Here is a 17,991-nt window from a genome sequence, read left to right as displayed (position 1 = left end):
TTAAGAGAATTTTAACCTCATTTTAGTACTAATCTTTTTAAAAATTAACAACCCCCCCTGGGTAAAATGGTTTCTAAGTAAAAGCAAAATCTCAATTTTACAAGTTAATTTCAACTTTTGCCTTCTTTATGAAGCCTAAAATTTACCCCAAGACAAAATTTTACGGGGAATTTTCCATCCCAACTGGAAGAAAGGGGTACAACTCAAGAGCGCCTCCCTAGTGTTCAGTTGCATTAGAGCAAAAATTAACTAGTTTTTATTGTAGCATCTCAATTTTTCTTAATACTTCCACAAAATTCTTTAACCCGTTAGATAACCTTACAAATCCCTCTCCCCGCAAAAACCTCATAGTCAAAATATATTTACTTCCCACATTGATTCAGGCAAAACAACGTTATTAAATTCAAGAATATGAAACTACCATAGTCACCTTCCAATAACATCCAAGAAACTCCACCTCCAACACCAACATAACATATATACCCCCAAATCTTCCCTTGTATTTCAATTCCATTTCTATGTATGTACACATTTAGACAATGGTTAATAACAGTCACATCTGACAGCACAATTATCAAAGTAATGTCACAGGGCAAATTCTCCTAGATATGAAAACACTAAGATCTGTGAAAACAAAATTAATACTAATGCCAAAAATCAAATTATTCAACACTTTTTCTCCCAGAAAGCACCCAAGAAACATTCACACATCCAAAAAAGAATCAAACGTTCCCTGTTCAACATTATAATCTTCCAGAAAAATGTCCTTTCCTCACTGAGGACATACAATTTCCATTTATACACTGGAAAAGCAACAAGTTGTTCTAGGTAAATGTAAAACCCATAACCAAAACTCAGTTTCAATTCCATACTTTCTTTCTACAAAAGATAATTGTACCAAAATCAAAATCCAAAATTCCACTTTTTACATATACAAACCAACCACTTCAAACCAATGACTATATATACTGCATATGTACTGATAATGGATGTGTGTGCTATAGTATTTGGCATTAACCACAAATCACAGTATAAATAACTATTTCTCACCAAGGACAAAAAAATCAAGCTGGGCTATTCCTGTATAATAAGATATTATCAACAATTCATTTGGTCTAGCAAAATAAAGTCTACCACACCTTTATAAACTGGTATGTATCAACTCATTATCAATAAATACAATGCCGGTATTCACCTGGAAATCAAATATAAGTAACCTGTGGCATGGTGGTACTTAAATTTTTAAAAGTACAGAATAAGAAAAATGAAGAATATTCCTATTTTATACTTACATAAAGTATGTTATAGACAATACTGTCACCAAAATTTCAAGGCCTTTTATGAATACACTAAAGGACACTTCCCTAATAAAGCCAACAATTCTTCCCGTAACATTAACTAAAGACAAAAATGAGGCAACGGTTTAAATGTTCAGATGAATATTCTATTCCATGATGTTTTATTAACAATATTAAGGAGCAGAGGTAAAAAAGATCTTTTCATCAACACAAAATAACTCAGAAAAACACTGTATATCACTCATCCTGAATTTTGAGGCAAAATGCATTTTTGTTTTAAAAGTTCGTTAAGATCATGTGGCAAGTTAAAGATTCTATTATTACCCACTGGTTGGTTGTTATTTGCAAGACATTTTAAGAAAGCATAGAACAGGATTTCAACCAAATGACCATCTCTTAAAAGCATAAATACATTTCCACAACTTTGTGGAGAAAAATTTTAATCAACCAAGTAAAATATTTTGCAGCACACCACTGCCATTTTTACCAGCTTTATTCAATACACTTTATTGCTGGGCAACTGTAAAGGCCAAAGAGTTATTTACGGCAATAACTGAACATTTAATTTAATAAACCTTCAGCTAAAAAAAAAAAAGCCCAAACTGAGAAATTTTAAAGTGTTAGAAATTTTATTAAAGTTAACATTCCACAAGTTCATATTCATACAAATTAAAATGAAAAAAAAATTCCAGGCATACAAAAACATGCCATCTTTCGATTCCAAATGTGAAAAATGGACTTGTTTTAATGATACAAAAAGTCTTTAGAAAAGTCAAATCCACTGTCCAGTTGGGTAAGAAATCTACTGTCTTCATTCGTTTCATGCAATCCATGTTAAAAGAACCCTGTCTTGGTTGTATATTATCACAGCACTCTTGTATTAATCCATTTTCCTCTATTCCCCATAGTGGACTGCCATCTTGATTTCTCAGTGGTAGGGTCCATTTGAGACTCTTCAAGCTGACTGGGTGCTTGATGAAAACATTAAAAGAAAAAAATGCTGTTGGAATACCAATAATCTTATTCCTTAGAACAGAGAACATCCACCCACCTTGAAGATACTCTTACCATACACAACACTTTAATTTTTTAACAGCTTTAAACCATGAAACTGTCTTAAAGTTCTGTGTAGTTCACACTTAACTCGTCAATCAGATACTCACAAAGACTGTACACAAGTTAACAAAGTTCTTTTACTATCACAGATACATTGGTAACCATAAAAAACAGCAATAAAAAGATAAATTTTCACCAGTTAAGTGTGATATTGTTATAATGTCTGTGAAAAGACAAAAATTTAAATGTAAAAATCCTGGAAAGCTAAATTACCGCAACAGTATGAATTTTAAATCTCAATGCAGAAACCTTCCAAGCTTCTTCAAATAAAACTAATTATGTAAAAGAATCTTAAGGGATAAGAAAAACCAAAGCAGTGGATCATAGCATAATTTTCCAGTTCAACAGATGTTAATTAATTTTGCTTAGGTAATGCAAACAGACAATAAAGATACCAAACTCTTTAGCTGCATATCTGAGAATGCATGACACATGGCACCACTAGAAAAAACAATGATAGAAAAGGCAAAATGTCAACCTGGCTTATTAATATTTGCCATAAAATGCTATCATATTTCAAATTAAATACAAAAATATTCCCACTGACAAAATTTCAAATTGGGGTTAAGTGGGAAGCCAGGTTTTACCATTAAATAAATAATCCTGATTCATCAGGATCAACATAATTGCAAAAGCAAGTTTTAGCCTTGGTCTTCTCTATAAATTTTGCAGCTCTCAAACTAAATTTTTCAAATCTGGGTGACTTGCCTAAGAGTTTATTGACTATCAGGGCACTTTTGCTCATTAGGTATTTAATACCTTGTATTCATCCTAAACTATAATTTAAATTTGTTGTCTACTGTGTACAATAAAAATCTACTTAGTAAACTATTTGGTTAACCAAGAAACACTACCAACCATATTAAAAAATGACTGGAAATGAGTGTCACAACATCAGAAATACACAAAAAATATTTCTCCATAATATATTTTGCCAATTTCTCTCCAGCCTAAAAGGAGAACTAGATAACTCATTTGTCCCCCACATCAGTAAAATATCTTCCATTTGAATTATTACTTTAAATTAAGGGATATACACTTCTATATAGAACTGTGAAAACAGAAATACCATCATTTCTCATAATTGCTATAGTTTACTATAAACCAATTTTTCCCTAATCTTTATTGTTTTGATGTAAAATTGAACTCTAAATGAACTTGGAGGTGTAAATATTATGATAAACAATAAAAGTAACGCATTGAGAACAAGTTACAACCATTTCAATAGATATAGGTGCAATTTATTCAATTTAGGACATGAAATGATAAATCATTGTTCTATATTCTTCTGCCACAGAACAAGAGGTGAGTTTATCTAGGACTTTATCTGAAATTTCCTTTTAAAATCCATTATTCAAAAGACAATTTTTTAAAAACCTAGTGACATTAACATCATTCCACAATTACTCAATAAAATCACCAGTTTGGGTGATTAAAAGAGATTAGGCCATGCTATCACATCTATTTAAGATGGTTAAAAAGGGGGTGGGGAGAATGACAAAAAATAAAGGATGCTCAGAAAAAAGCATGCAGTCTCTGACATTAAAGACCACTAACAATAAGCACTCCTTTAAGGCCAATCAAAAGCCAAAAGTGAGAATCTTGTTAAGTGCTCAATCAGCAAAGCAACAAAGAGTGAGAAATTTAGGAGTAAGCCATTTATTTTTGTGGAATTCCAAATTCTTAAAAAAACTAAAATTGTTAATAAGCAAAGTTACATTTACAAAATCAAAAAGAAAGCAGGCATGAGTCCTGTGAGCCTACAAATATTCTTGTTAACAAAGTCCAGTTCTTCATCCGTGAAAGAGAAATAGCAGTACCTACCTTGTGTGGCAGTATGAGGCTTAAATGAGATAGTACATCTATAGCATTTATATTACCTGGCATATAGAAAGACCTCAGTGTTAGCTATCACTTTGATATACTGCCATGAAAACAGTACTTGGGAGCCTACAAACTAACCTTACTAAATCAAATAATTTATATTCCCATAGTAATGAAACCTCCCAAGAATCCATAGGATTGTGGAAGTCAATTACTTAAAGATAAAACACTTTCTGCTTTAAAGAGTAGTCCTACACTAAAATAACATCAGTACAAAAAAAAAAACTGAGTAGGGTTTAGATATCAAAGGCCTACTACTCCATCTCTCACCAGTAATTCATGAATTGCTGCACACACACTGAAGAGATGTGTGCAGCAATTCTAGATGGTTCCATCTAGAATTCCTTCATCAAACAGACTAAGAGCTTTCGTGTATTTCACATACAAGCTAAGGTTCAAACTCATACTACGGAAAATCAGACTTTTTCCACTATGATGGTCAGTAGTTTATGCTCTCTTTTGGGGGGAAGTTGTTGTTCTAAGGTAAATCCCACAGCAAAGCTAAAGGCTACTATGGTAAGAAGATAGGCAGTAACTGCTACCTCTTAAATTCCCAATACTATACATCCATAAATTAACATAAAATTGGGCAAGGAGGTTTAGTCTTTCAATTCTAATCCAGTAAACTTGTTCCAAAAACACTGAGACATCGCAAAATAAAACAGTTTAAATGCAAGCAAGAGGTTCTACTAGATTGGGTTTAAGAGGTAGGTACTCCCCAAAAGAAGCAGTCTCCTTACCTCTACTTCCCAACAAACCCCGCTATTTTCTAAAGCAACAAAAATGTGGGGGACAGGGAGAAATACAAAAACAATGAAGTGATTAATAATTCTTAATTTTAAAAACAGGGGATTCTAAAACTGCCACAATTTTTTAAATTATCTTAAAACTGGAACACTTACTGCAGAACCAAAGGGACAGATGGATATAAAATTACAATCTGCAGCAGAAATTGATCTTTCCTACCACAGAATTAATGTTCTTGGTGCTTATGTCTTGATTTCACTATTCTTTGTAATGGCCTTTAATTTAAAAATATTTAATAGAAAACTCAAATCTGTTGTCTTATTACACAAAAAGAACTCAAATTCTCTATAAATTATAATATTTTAAAAAGTTTGGGTCCTAATAAAGTGGGCATAGCCCTGGCCAGTAGCTCAGTTGTTTAGAGCATCATTCTGCCAGGTGGATCCCCAGCCAGGGCACACAAAAGAATCAAGCAATGAATGTGTAACTAAGTGGTACAACAAATCAGGATTTCTCTCTCTCCCCCTCTAATATTAATAAATAAAGGTATCTTTAAATTTTTTAAAATAAACGGGGCATAAACACTAATTACAGAATGACCTAAGAAAGACCAGTCAACTGTTAATTGTAGTAACTGAGTCACCTTAGTAAATCAAATCTTTCCCATTGCCCCTCAGTGTAAAACTTGAGAGAATCTGAATCTCTCAAGGGCCACTACAACATAATTTTAAACTTAGTGTAAAACTTATATCTCCTTAAGAGACAAAAAGTTATAGTTTCTAGTCAGTTTTAATTTTTACTGAGTTGAAGTTTTAGCTTTCAGGCACACTGAAAAATTAATATTTAAAGCACTAAAACTTTTATTTTTGTTTGTTAGACCCAAAACACCAGTTGATAAAGTTTAATAGAAAGACGTTAGTAATATATCAACAAGAATTTGTAGGTAATAGATCAAGAATTTACTGAGCATCTACTATTTGCCAGACAATCTCTTTAAAATATGCTAAGACAAGGTCAATAATTATGCTACATTGGGAAAGTTTTCATTTCTACCCTCACCATCCCACATCAAAACTAAAAAATATTTAAATTATCAAAAATAATTTTAAAAACCACACAAAAGAAAAACCTTACCATTTTGCAGGCCTTAACAGCCATTTATACAGTGGGAATTCAAGTAGTAATTAGAAGAAAAACTATCATCTATTACCTACATTACCAAATGTAATTCAAAAATAAGCAAGCATAAGAAACAGCTAGTTTGTAATCATCAAATCTAGAATCATCTGTCAATAATAAATAAATTCTTTTTAGAATTCATCCAAATTCCTTTATAGAACCTTAACACTAACTTTTCCCACAACTTCTCAGTTTGGGAATTAGAAACCTATTTCACAGTAATTGTAACCAAATCTTCTAATATCAAAGCATTAACTCCACTGTGAAAAGAAATTTTTGTTGGGCTTCCAAATTAAGGGAAGTTCAGAATTACTTCTTTTATTAGAATTACTACATTGAAATCCATTAAAAGGTATGTTCTATTCCCTAAAGAGAACCGCCCCCCAACTTCTCGGCCTTTTGGCTAAAACCAAAAGAGAACCCCAAAACTTCCAAGTTCTACATAAATTGATAGTAGAGAAGGATCTAGAAAAAGGGTAGGCAAGCTTTCGTCACAGAACAAGACAGTAGATATTTTAGGGTTTGTGGCCATTAACTACAACTATTCTCAACTCTGCAGTTGTAGTGGGAAAGCAGACACAATGTATAAAAGCATAGCCATGTTCCAATAAAGCTTTATTTATAAAAATATGGGGAAATTTGCCAACACTCAAATCTAAATTAATGTCAGAAACATGTTCAAATCTATGTTGTGCTGCACTGAACCTTTTGCCTCAGTTTAAGTGAAGAAAGTAGACTAGGTTAGAATTAATAAGCTAATTTAAAGAATAAACTTTACAAACATCTAACCGTGTTGGTTTTATTTTTTTGTGCTGCTTTGGGCTTCACTAAATCCCTCTATATTTTTAGAATTTGACTCACTCAGAATTTCCAAAAGTCATATTTAAAATTAAAAACAAGATTAAACATGTAAATTGAATAAAACTTACTAAATGCTTCCACCAACATCTATTATGTTGTAGAGGCCCTTTAGAGATTCAGTCTCAGGATTCAAATTTCTGCAGAAAACAAAAAGAATACAATTTTATGCACAGAAAAGAAACAAAAATAAATTATTAATATGCCATGATTTATTCAGAAACATTAAGGATCACTTGCCAGACAACCAAGTCATATATGTATTTATGAACAATACAGTCCAAGCAGAAGATAAACGTTCTACCTCAAATGATCTTAAATCCTTCTGTACTGGAGGCTCACCTGTAGGGCAAGTTACTATACAAGTGTTTCAGTCCCCAGGAACGCCAAGAAAAGGTAAAAGACCGGCCTCCCTAAGTAGATCTAATGGGCAATAAGGGTTGAGGTCTAGTTGTTTAGCAGAGCCAACATCACTCCCTACAGTACAGAATTACTTTACCTTCTGGCCTTTCACCTAATCTACCTTTAAAACTTCTAAAGGAAGACTTTCGTTACCTACCTGCAAGGCCATGTTTCTCACTATGTCATATTATTTCACATTATCCCGTATATTCTGAGATAAAGTATGTTAGAAAAGAATCCTTAGGCACAATTTCAAACTATTTTTACTAACTGTATTGATCTACTTAACTCTAACACTAACCCTTTCTCAAACATGTAGTTGATAACCAAAAATGTAATATGTACTCTTTTCACTAGTTAAGACTGAAATTCCTCCATCTAAACATGGAAGTTTTATTTCCCCTACCTCGAATACCTCTGAATATAGGTTTGTATTTTTTCGGTCACCCCTGCTCCACAGTATGATGATAATAATCACAATATGTTGAGCTACCAAAAAAGCTATTTAAAAGTTCAGTATTAAAGGACAGCAATTTAAGAAGTTTTAGAAAGTGAAAGAATAGTTTAGGATTTAAGTTAAAACTAAGCTACCCAATGCCTTCCTATGCTAATGTTTCAAATATTCAAAGTACTGAATATAAAGTTTCTGATTTTCTTACCAAATCTAAATCCCTTTAGTCGTTTTGACTATTCATAATCAATACAGCAAGAATCTGCTTCAAAACTGCCTCTAAGAGTGAAGTGCTAAAATATCCTTCTCCCAAGAGATACAAAAGCACATTACAAGAAACATAGCATTATTTATTTTTAAATAAATAATCATAATCAGATTTTACAAGGAAGAAAGGATTTTCTGAACAGACAACTCTTGGATCAACGGAAGTAAAATAAACTGATACAACACCTAAGAGAAGAATCGAATTAATTTAAGGAATATCAATGAAAGAAATGTCACATAGGTCTGTGCTAATAAAAATTCTACTTAAGTTTGTACCTCTGGGTTTGCCCTTCACCGAAAACAAAGAAGGATTTGGATATCTGTGCTACCAGAAAAACTACAAACAGATTTAATCTACCATACTGGCTCCTTCTCAAAAACTGACAAACTAATACTTGCCTTCTTTTGAAAAAGGGAGAAGCCAAGATCAGCCTAAGCAAACTACAGAGGTTGATGATTATGCCCATATTCCCACCTACTTTTAATAATTTGCAGTACTATAGATTTTCATTTAATATGAAATTATAGGTGACATGTAAATAACCATTTTGATTGTTGGACCTTTTATCATAAAAGGCAAAGATGGTTTTAGTCAAGTCTTGTATTATCATCCTTAGCCCATCTGTGCTTCGCCATACAATTTGATTTTGTCACCTTTTAAAATCCTTAAAACAGTTTTTAGCCCTGGCTGGTGTAGCTCAGTGGATCGAGCGTGGGCCTGCAAACCAAAAGATCGAGGTTCAATTCCCTGTCAGGCACATGCCTGGGTTGCAGGCCAGTTCCCAGCAGGGGAACACATGAGAGGCAACCATACACTGATATTTCTCTCCCTCTCTCCTTCCCTTCCCCTCTAAAGATTAATTTTTTTAAAGTTTTTAACATTTAAATTAAGTAAAAAATCTGAGAACACTATGAAATATTTTAAAATTCTTCCACAATAACCTGGTGATAAGGTCTTTGAAAACACTGCTACAAACAACTCACAAACCAGTAAAGTGAAACAAAATATCTAGCATGATAATCCAAACTAAAATGAATATGATTACTCTGTAGTACACATTAATGATGTAATTCTTTGGGCAATTATTTCATTTCAAATAAATGTTTTAGTTTCAAAAGCAAAGGACTTTTTCAAAACACAAAACTATCTAGCTTTATACAATGTTTAAATCAAAACTATCAAATTGCTGTAGGAAAAATGTTAAAGTTGTATTAAAAAATCAAGTCACATATTTTAATAACATTTATAATATCCTTGAATTTAAATTGTAATGTTAATTGCACTCACAAATAACAGGCAATTTGAAATTTAAAAGTTTGACTTAAGCCACTTAATCTGGAAGGGAAAGGTAGCTGGTAAAACAAAGATATCTATCTTTGAAGTACAGAGATTTCTTAAAGGAAATGAATGATGTCAGGCATGGAAACTACAAATCCTCATCTATAAACCCAATGGTCAGCTGCAAATGTTTCACTGGATACATTAAAGTTTAAATATATTTAATGAAATAATTATTTTTAAGACTCCAAATAATGCTTTTATTACAGCATTCTAAATCTTGCAATTATTTAAAGGCAATTTCACACCTTAACTGCTATTTAAGATCAATTTTCCAATGTCTTCATTTGTACTACCTATTAATATTTTGGAATGTAAAATTAACCAAGTTGGGTCCACTATCGCTCGCATGTTATTCAAATAGTTTCACCACAGAAATACATGATTTGCAATGTAAGAATTACAAAATCTTATTCTCCCATTTTTGTAAGAAAATCAGACACTCCTTACTATTATTTTTATTGCAAAATCTAAGAGCTGAAAGTTATCTTAAAGGGATCAGAAACTCCAAATACTCTATAGTAACTAAGAGACTAAGGTGTACAGTGAATTCAATGTCAAAATTACAGGGTTAATTCACATTAGAAGCTAAGTCTCTTGATTGCTGAATCCATGATATTTTCTGCTCTATCACACACTAATGCAAAAGATAGAGATATCCTCACGTTATCACTTTCCCTGTATGCCTCTCAACAAAGAATACAATCTGAGAGGGGAAAAAAGTAAATTCAACTGGCCATCCAGTCCTAGTATTTTAATACTCAAAAAAGTGCATAACAATAAACTAAACTTGAAGAAAATTTTATATTCACAATTACCCATTTCACATCATCTATCCTTAGGTGTCATGTCATGGCTCACGAAAACCTTGTCATTGTGAGCCAAATCTTGTCAGAACTTATAAGCTTGGCTTCTTTCCTTTCTGTGGGACTTCAAGTAACTTTTTAATAGTTATTACCTTAATGACAAATGCAATACAACCTAATCACCGACTTGATCAGGAGATTTTATGATTCAAGAATTAGTTCAAAATGCTAAATTAAAAGTAAATATTTAAGCATTTACCACTTGATCCTCTAAGCAGAAAGTAGTAGCAAATTATTTTACTTTTCTCATCAAATATAATAATTTAAAAATATAAGCACTCATAAAGGTTGAAGTACATGAAGACTTTTTTAGAGCATGATCTGATGAAGATAATCCTTTATCTCGCTGGTAATAAAAGGAAAGTTGTATCCCATTACATTAGGGAATAATTTACAAATTACTGTATCATTTAGGTTTTTCTACTATAATGTTTGATCCTAAATTAAGAAAATGTTAATGTAACACTCTAACCTTTAACTGTTCATTTTTTATTTTACGTGTTAAATTATACCTTTGGTAGGTCATTAGAAATTGCCAATTTATACTTCAATTTACACTGCACTTCACACACGTCATAAGAGGCCAAATTACCAATTTTAGTAAGTGCCCAACAATATCTAAATAACAGTCTAATATCCAATCATTTGCATAGAGGAAACCCTAATGTTGACATGTGTTTAAGAAGCTTGGGATAAAAGATGTTTTGAATGTTTTACATGTTACATCTTTAAAACACTGTTGTTAAAGGTCTAACATTCCACTTTCTTTTGCACACTGTAAATAGAAATTTGTTCAAACTGCAAAGGATTGGAAAAGAAAAAACAAGCCAAAGCAAAGACAATAAAAATATTACCCCTTTCACCTATTTGAATGAACAGAATAAGCAAACACCAACAGATAAAAGATTTTCCATACACACAATAATAATAATAATAATAATAATAATAAAAATAAAAAATTCAAGGACAAAGGTAAACTTTGCCCTTATATTAATTAATGGTTATTTGGTATTCTTAAAATTCCCCAAAATATTATTATATTACATAGTTTCTCTGGTAAATCTTTACTAATATCAGCTTGAAATTAATTTTCACATTCAACTTTGCAACTTGTAATTAGAGAATATTTTCTAGAAATTATCAGTGGGTATGTTTTTTCACTGACAGATCAAGTTTTAAGATGTAAAATTATTGTATGTATATTGAATATTATTTCTTCCCTTAATGATTTAAAAATAATTATTTAGCTATAGAGAACTTTTTAGACAAGTTATTCTAGTTTTCTGTAAAATAACTCACTTTTTTATGTTTGAAAACAAACTCATAAAAATGGGTACAATGACTATTTAAAGTCCATGAGGCAGTGGACTTAGAAACCAAAATGTGAAAATGTTTAGTGTTTAAAATATAGTTCTTTTAAGAATCCTACGATCTGAAAATGCAACCCCATTCTACGCCATTTCTAAAACATGATCAGTATCATCAAAAAGAATGTACAATTCAGATCATAAGGACAATTTTGATGACTCAACTACTGATTTAACTGCAATCCTCAAGTACCATTATATGGGAAAGTAGTTAATGTCTTTACTGTTGTAATAGAAACTACATGTATCAACTGTTTCGATATTAATACAAAAGTGCTTTGATGTAAGGAAATGGAAATTGATAGGCTTTTTCTCATCCCTTTCTCAAGGTAAACAAACAATCTACAGTTTATGTTTCAATGACAAACTTTACTGATATTTTCCTACTCAAATGGGGGTAGCTATTAAATTTCAGATGTTAAATAAAAACATTTACTTACTTGCTACATAAAATACAGACTTTGGCAAAGGTTTCCTTTATCCTCAGAGATAAAACTCGACGGTCTCAGTCTCGAAAATGGTTTATCTTTTAGGGGGAAAAATATTCTAAACAATTTATTGATGCAACAACCAATAGCAAGTAAGGACAAGTGTTTTGTAACATTAAATAAAAGAAACAAAAACTAAAATCTATGCTCACAAAATCTGATTTTTAAAATGTCCTTCCCTAAAATCTATTATTAGGGATAGTAACTAGCTCAAATTTTCCAGTATTTGTATTTATTTACATGTTTAGAAGATTAAAACTGCACAATATATTAGAGAGCTAAAAAGAAAAAATGTATCATGGTTTTCCTCAAAATATAATCAGTCTTTTCTTGTTACCAAAATTAAAGAAAGGCATCAATGGGCCTTTAGTATTTAACTATTTAAAAGGCATATTTATTTACAATGGCTATGCAAATATACTTTCCACTCAGTAAAAAGGTTTACAAGGCCTCTAAAATTATTTCAGATATTTATTAATATTCATAATCCCCATTTACTGGAAATATAAATTATTAAAGAACAAAAACCAAACCTAATGAGCTTATTTTTATGTGAAAGGAATAAAAATTTACCCAGTCTTACCTCAAATAAAGAGCTGTATTTGTTCAGAACCATCATCAACCAAATTTAATTTTAATCTTGTAAGTTACCTTAAAAAAAAAGGGAAGATGATATCAATGCTTTGATTTTTAAACATTTCTTGGCCTAAGTTTCAGTGTGACGAAACAGTATTCCACAGACACGATCTATGGATAAATTTAAGAGACAGCTCATCCACATACTACCTACTACCTGCACCTATTAGGTTGCAGTTATTTCTTATCTTAACATCTGTCAGTCTTTGTTTTCCTCATCTTTTGGTTGCATGGACTAACACTTGCGATTAAGGCATTGAAATTTTAAAAAAATAAAGATTTACATCTTTGGACAGATTTAAGATTATGATTTTGTTTTTATTTTTCTTCTTTTGATGCCAGGCAATACCAAAAAACAAAGGAGAAGTTTACCATTTTTCGAAGACTGAAATGTTAACATTTCCCTTACCATCTATAGAAATACCTTTTAAAATTTTGAGTAACTGAAAATTAACTCTTCCAAGGGGAAATTAGTGAAGTTAAAATGGCCACTGGTTACTTTAAATTTTTAAACTGCAAGTTATTTGATCTCACCAAATGAGATATTACCTTTGTTTTTTAGTCAAGTCTAAGACATGTAGTATCTATGACATTTATTCAATTTCAAACCAGGGTCTTGACCATTTTCAGTCCCTCCTTTCCCCCATTACTCATGTAAAAAGATCTTATGAGGTTAAACTACCAACAATTATTTTGCATTTCACTATTCAAAAAGGATTCTGAAATACCAGATTCAGAATATTCATTTTAAACCACTTTCAGCATTCAAAAATTTCAAAAATGTTCATTTGTAAAAACAAGACTGATACTCAAACAACACTGTCTGTAAAATCAAGATATGCGCAACTGATGTAACATGTAGCCCTACATGAATGCCATTAGGAAAAAAAGAAAAAGATTTTTTACTGCCAAATATACCCTCGGAAATTTGGTCAATTACTGCAGTTTCTCTCATCTTATAAGTACTGTACTAGGTAAATTTGCCCCACACTATTTTTACCTAAATCTGCCTGCACCTTTACATCACACAAGAGGTACCGCAAAATGAAGACAAATATATTCTAAAATACACAAAGCTTTTTGCATCTGTGGTTTGTTCAAACCACTGAACTTAAATTCCCTCTCAAACAATTTTTCAAATTCGTAGGCAGAGAACAATGCAAATTTTTGAAGCCAATATGTATTATTGAAATACTGTTCCGTTTTAAGAATATCTAGATTTTCGTGCATGCAACAAATGCAACAAATATGGCTCCTCTTCTTCGTCCATTACCGAGAGCAATCCTACTTTAAAATTTACACTGCGAGAAAGTAACTTCGCAAAGAGATTTGGTGTCAAAATATTCCCCTGTAAAAGTTTTGTCGACCATGGCTTGTGATACTATAGATTATTTTTTGAAAAATAATATAATGATGAACTTAAACTTTTAAAACTCTAGGAACTGACCCAAGTACGTTCTAACATTGAGGTGAGCTAAGTTACAGATAACGGCTCCTTATGACCTTTTAAAAAGTATCTAAACATTATTCAAACATCAGAATGTCAAATAAACTCGGCAAAATAAACTGTATTAATCAAACGTCATCGTCTAGCACCCCAATTAAATTCTATTCTCATTATACAGTCTTGACATTATAGTAAACTTGTCTTCCTAATTTTTGAAATACGAGACGCCCTCCTCCAACTTACATTTTAAAAGACAACCTTAACGTCATCAAGATTTTAATAAGCAGTAAGTACCTTCTCATCTGTTAATACTGCAGCCGTTTTCAAAATCGGCTTTGAAAGAGTTAAGAGCCAACACCCAAAAGAAAAAAAAACAAGTTTTATTTTTCTTTAAACGTAGCCAAGGTGCCATTGTTCTTTTAAATTCGAACATCAAGATGAATTCCCACCTTACCGGAAAGAGGTTAAAAAGCTCCCCCGTCGAAGAACCTGAAAAGAATTTTTTTTACCCTAAATATCAAAATAACTCACCAGGAAAGGGGTTCTTCTCGCGCGGTCCCCTTCGGGCTCCCGCCTGCAGTCACCCGTCGCCACCCCTTTCCCGGCGGGGCCAAATGCCGGCAGTGAGGCCGCCCCCTGCCCACCGCAGGGTCTGGAGAAAGGCCCCCCACGCCACCCGGCCCTGAGCCCCGCGGCGCCCAGGCACCGAGGCGCTTCCCGCCTGGGGAACCAGCCTACGACGCCGACGGGGTTCTCACAGAGCCAGGCAGAGAGGCCCAGCCCGCCACCCCCTCCTGCTCGCGCGTTCAAGGACATTTTGCTTTTCCTCCCAAGGACAAAGGACAATAAAAGGGGCCGGGGAGCCACTTACCGGGTCGGAGCGCGGCTGCTGGCACCTGGAGGTCGCCCGCACACGCTTCCCGCGCCGGGCCTCTTGCCCGCGCCGGACCGAGCCGCCGGGGCTTTGGGGACCCTCTGCGGACGATGCCGCAGCGGCGCTTTCCGAGTCGTGGGCCCGGCCGCTCCGGGCGCCCCTGCCGCGAGATCGGACCCCAACACACGACCGATCCCGTCTCAGCCGGGGCCGCTTTCCCCCCGCGAGCCTGCGGGCCGCTCGGGCGCAGCTCCACGCCAACCAGCGGGCTCTGCCACCGCGTCAGAACGCCTGACAGCTCGGGGTGCTGCTGCCTCTCCGGCCATCTTGTGCCGTGTGTGTGTGGTGTCTCTCTCCCGTCTCCTCTCTCGGCTTTACTCCCTCCTCCTCCTCCCCCCCGCCCCACACACCACACAACATGGCCTCTTCGCTGCGGCGGCGGCTGCGGCGGCGGCAGGAGATCCACGGCGCTCCTGCCCGATCCCCTCCTCCACACTCTCGCCTCCCGCCTGCAGCCCCAGGTCCCAGCGCGCACGCGCGCCGCTGCCCGCCCACCGCGGCCATTGGCTCTGCATTTTTTCCTGCCACGCCTTCCCCGGAGCAGCCTCACGCACGCTCGCTGGGGTCTCCCTTCCTCCCAACAACAACTACTTCGATACCATTGGCTAGTTCTGACCCCACCCCTTCAGGTTTCTCAGCGCCGACAGGCTTGTCTCGGTGTCACTCACTTCCCATGGAGGGTTTATGGTTTTCTGGATGAGCCGGGGCCAATGATTGGCTGGTGATTAAAGGTTTGGTTTAAAGCTGTTACTTTGCACCCCGCAGTGCGGACCCCTGAGGGCCGTATCGGGACGGGGGGCGGGGGCTGTTTGTGACGAGGTGTCCAGGCTGGGATTACTAGAACAGTGCCCTGGAGATAAGGGTTTTGCCTCTGGAAAAATCTCAGGATTCTGTGCTTCTGAATTCAGGTTCTTGCTTTTTTTTTTTTTTTAAAGGAACATGACTGACAGGATGATGTGCAAACAAGACGTAGGTGCAAGCAGCCATATCTTCTCAGCTATACGTATCAAAATTTTTGTTCTAACCAACCAGGCATCCCTCAGTGTCACAGAGTCAAAGCCAACGATTTTACAACCAATGCATGCCTTTAGCCCAATATCTGATTTGAAATGCTTTTATTTGAGGATGTGTAAGCTTCCTGTTGCCCATTTATATGAGACAATCCACTGACATGTCCAGTGTCTGGAGTCCTTAATGAATCAGGATCTAATAACCCTGGTTGGGCCAGATTGCCCCCTCTAGGGCGGTATTTGTTAGATGGGTAGTTTGAACCTGAGCTATATCACAGTCTATCCATTCTTCTCAGAGAGAATCAACCAAAACAAAGTTTGTTTTCTTCCAACAGACCTTTTTTTTTTTTTTCCCATCGTCTTCCGACTTAGATCCTGAAGCATCTCTGGGCTGCCCCACAGGAATAACTGAAACACTAAATTTTCCTGGATTGAATTGGCTCTCTCCCACTGCCAGCATTTTAGAAACCATGCTCCTTTGGGGAAAGGACCTGGAGAAAAGGAAAGGAACCCCCGATAACTCCTAGTTTAACAGATTTGTTTTTGAGGAGAGGGGTCTTGAAGTTAGGTGAGAATCTTCTTAAGTTCTCTTGAGACAGTGGCCCTGGGTTAAAAATCAAAGGATGTTGAATACTTGTAGGGCCTAGGAACTAGTTTTGGCCTTTTTTTTAAATGACAGTTGTTCATTGACTTGGCTCAATATGGCATCCGCTGCTTAGGGCAGAGTTGGAGCTAGAACCCAACTCTCCTGATTTAGAGCTCTTTAGAACCCTGGCTACAATCTTTAGCAATGTAAGTGGAGCTCTAGGTGTGCACACAAAGAGAATACGTCTTTAACTGAACTTAAGCTTTCTCCATTTAATTTCCAAGCGTCATTCCCTTATACCATCTAGCTTTGAACAGATAAACTACCAAGAAGGCTGTTTTCTCTGAAATAGTTTCACCTGGAACCCTTTTTTCCCATTCTTCCTGGTATGTTATTTCTCCTCACCCCCTTTTTCCCTCACTACCACTACTTGAAGTCCATCTGTGATGGTGCTTTTCCAGACTCATCACCACATATTTCTGTGCCAGCCAAACAGGCCTGAACAGGCCTTTATTAAAAGTAGTAGTAGCTGAAAAGCATTGAGTTAGCTTTGTGCCAGGCATTGTTCTAAGCCTTCATTGTACAGTAAACTCAGTTGATCACACAACGCCCCAACGAAAGAGTATTATTATCTCTGTGTGATATCTCCACTAGGAAACTGACACAGGAGGAGTTTGATTTGCCCAGGTTCACACTGCTAAGAAATATTGGAACCAGACTGAGCCTAGGTAGTCAGGCTCCAAACCCATTCCTTTCTGCCTCTCCCAGTTTCTTTTTGAAGACCGTCCCCTTGCAAAATAGGTCCACTTGGGTCTTTTGCTATATGTAGCTGCCTGATTTGTCCTCTCCTTCCTCCCCTACTTCATTCTGCAGGTCTTCCACCTTCAGAATTAGGCCTCCCTTGAATGGGAAATGTCAGATCTTTTCTAATGTAATTCCCAGACCTAGTCCCCATCTTGTTATTGTCACTCTCCTGGCATGTTACCTGAGAACCATCTAGTTTTCTTGTTTCTAGTTTGCGCACACCCACAGTTCAACTGTGGAGTGATGCCCCCTTCATAAATGTACACCTTGGGCAGCTTACATGAAACAGCTTTCTTTTCCCAAGCTTACATG

General features: G+C 35.4%; 1 protein-coding gene across 1 annotated transcript; it reads right to left on the bottom strand.

Annotated features, from left to right (window-relative positions):
• Nucleotides 1–1,564: 1,564 nt before the first annotated feature.
• LOC118992088 (uncharacterized) lies at nt 1,565–15,954 on the bottom strand. The gene is made up of 8 exons (XM_037053832.1): nt 15,948–15,954; nt 15,217–15,762; nt 14,800–14,834; nt 14,640–14,678; nt 12,846–12,913; nt 12,215–12,300; nt 7,154–7,222; nt 1,565–2,269 (listed from the first exon to the last, which is right to left on the bottom strand). The coding sequence occupies exons 1-5, from the start codon at nt 15,952–15,954 to the stop codon at nt 12,881–12,883; spliced, it is 660 nt and encodes a 219-aa protein (XP_036909727.1). The 3' UTR covers nt 1,565–2,269; nt 7,154–7,222; nt 12,215–12,300; nt 12,846–12,880.
• Between the last annotated feature and the right edge of the window lie 2,037 nt (nt 15,955–17,991).

This window comes from Sturnira hondurensis, unplaced genomic scaffold (genome assembly GCF_014824575.4).
Source record: "Sturnira hondurensis isolate 20B ecotype Veracruz unplaced genomic scaffold, ASM1482457v3 Scaffold0007865, whole genome shotgun sequence".
NCBI classification, from domain to species: domain Eukaryota; kingdom Metazoa; phylum Chordata; class Mammalia; order Chiroptera; family Phyllostomidae; genus Sturnira; species Sturnira hondurensis.
Note: the sequence above shows the minus strand (reverse complement) of the source record. Positions and strands in the feature narration are given on the sequence as shown.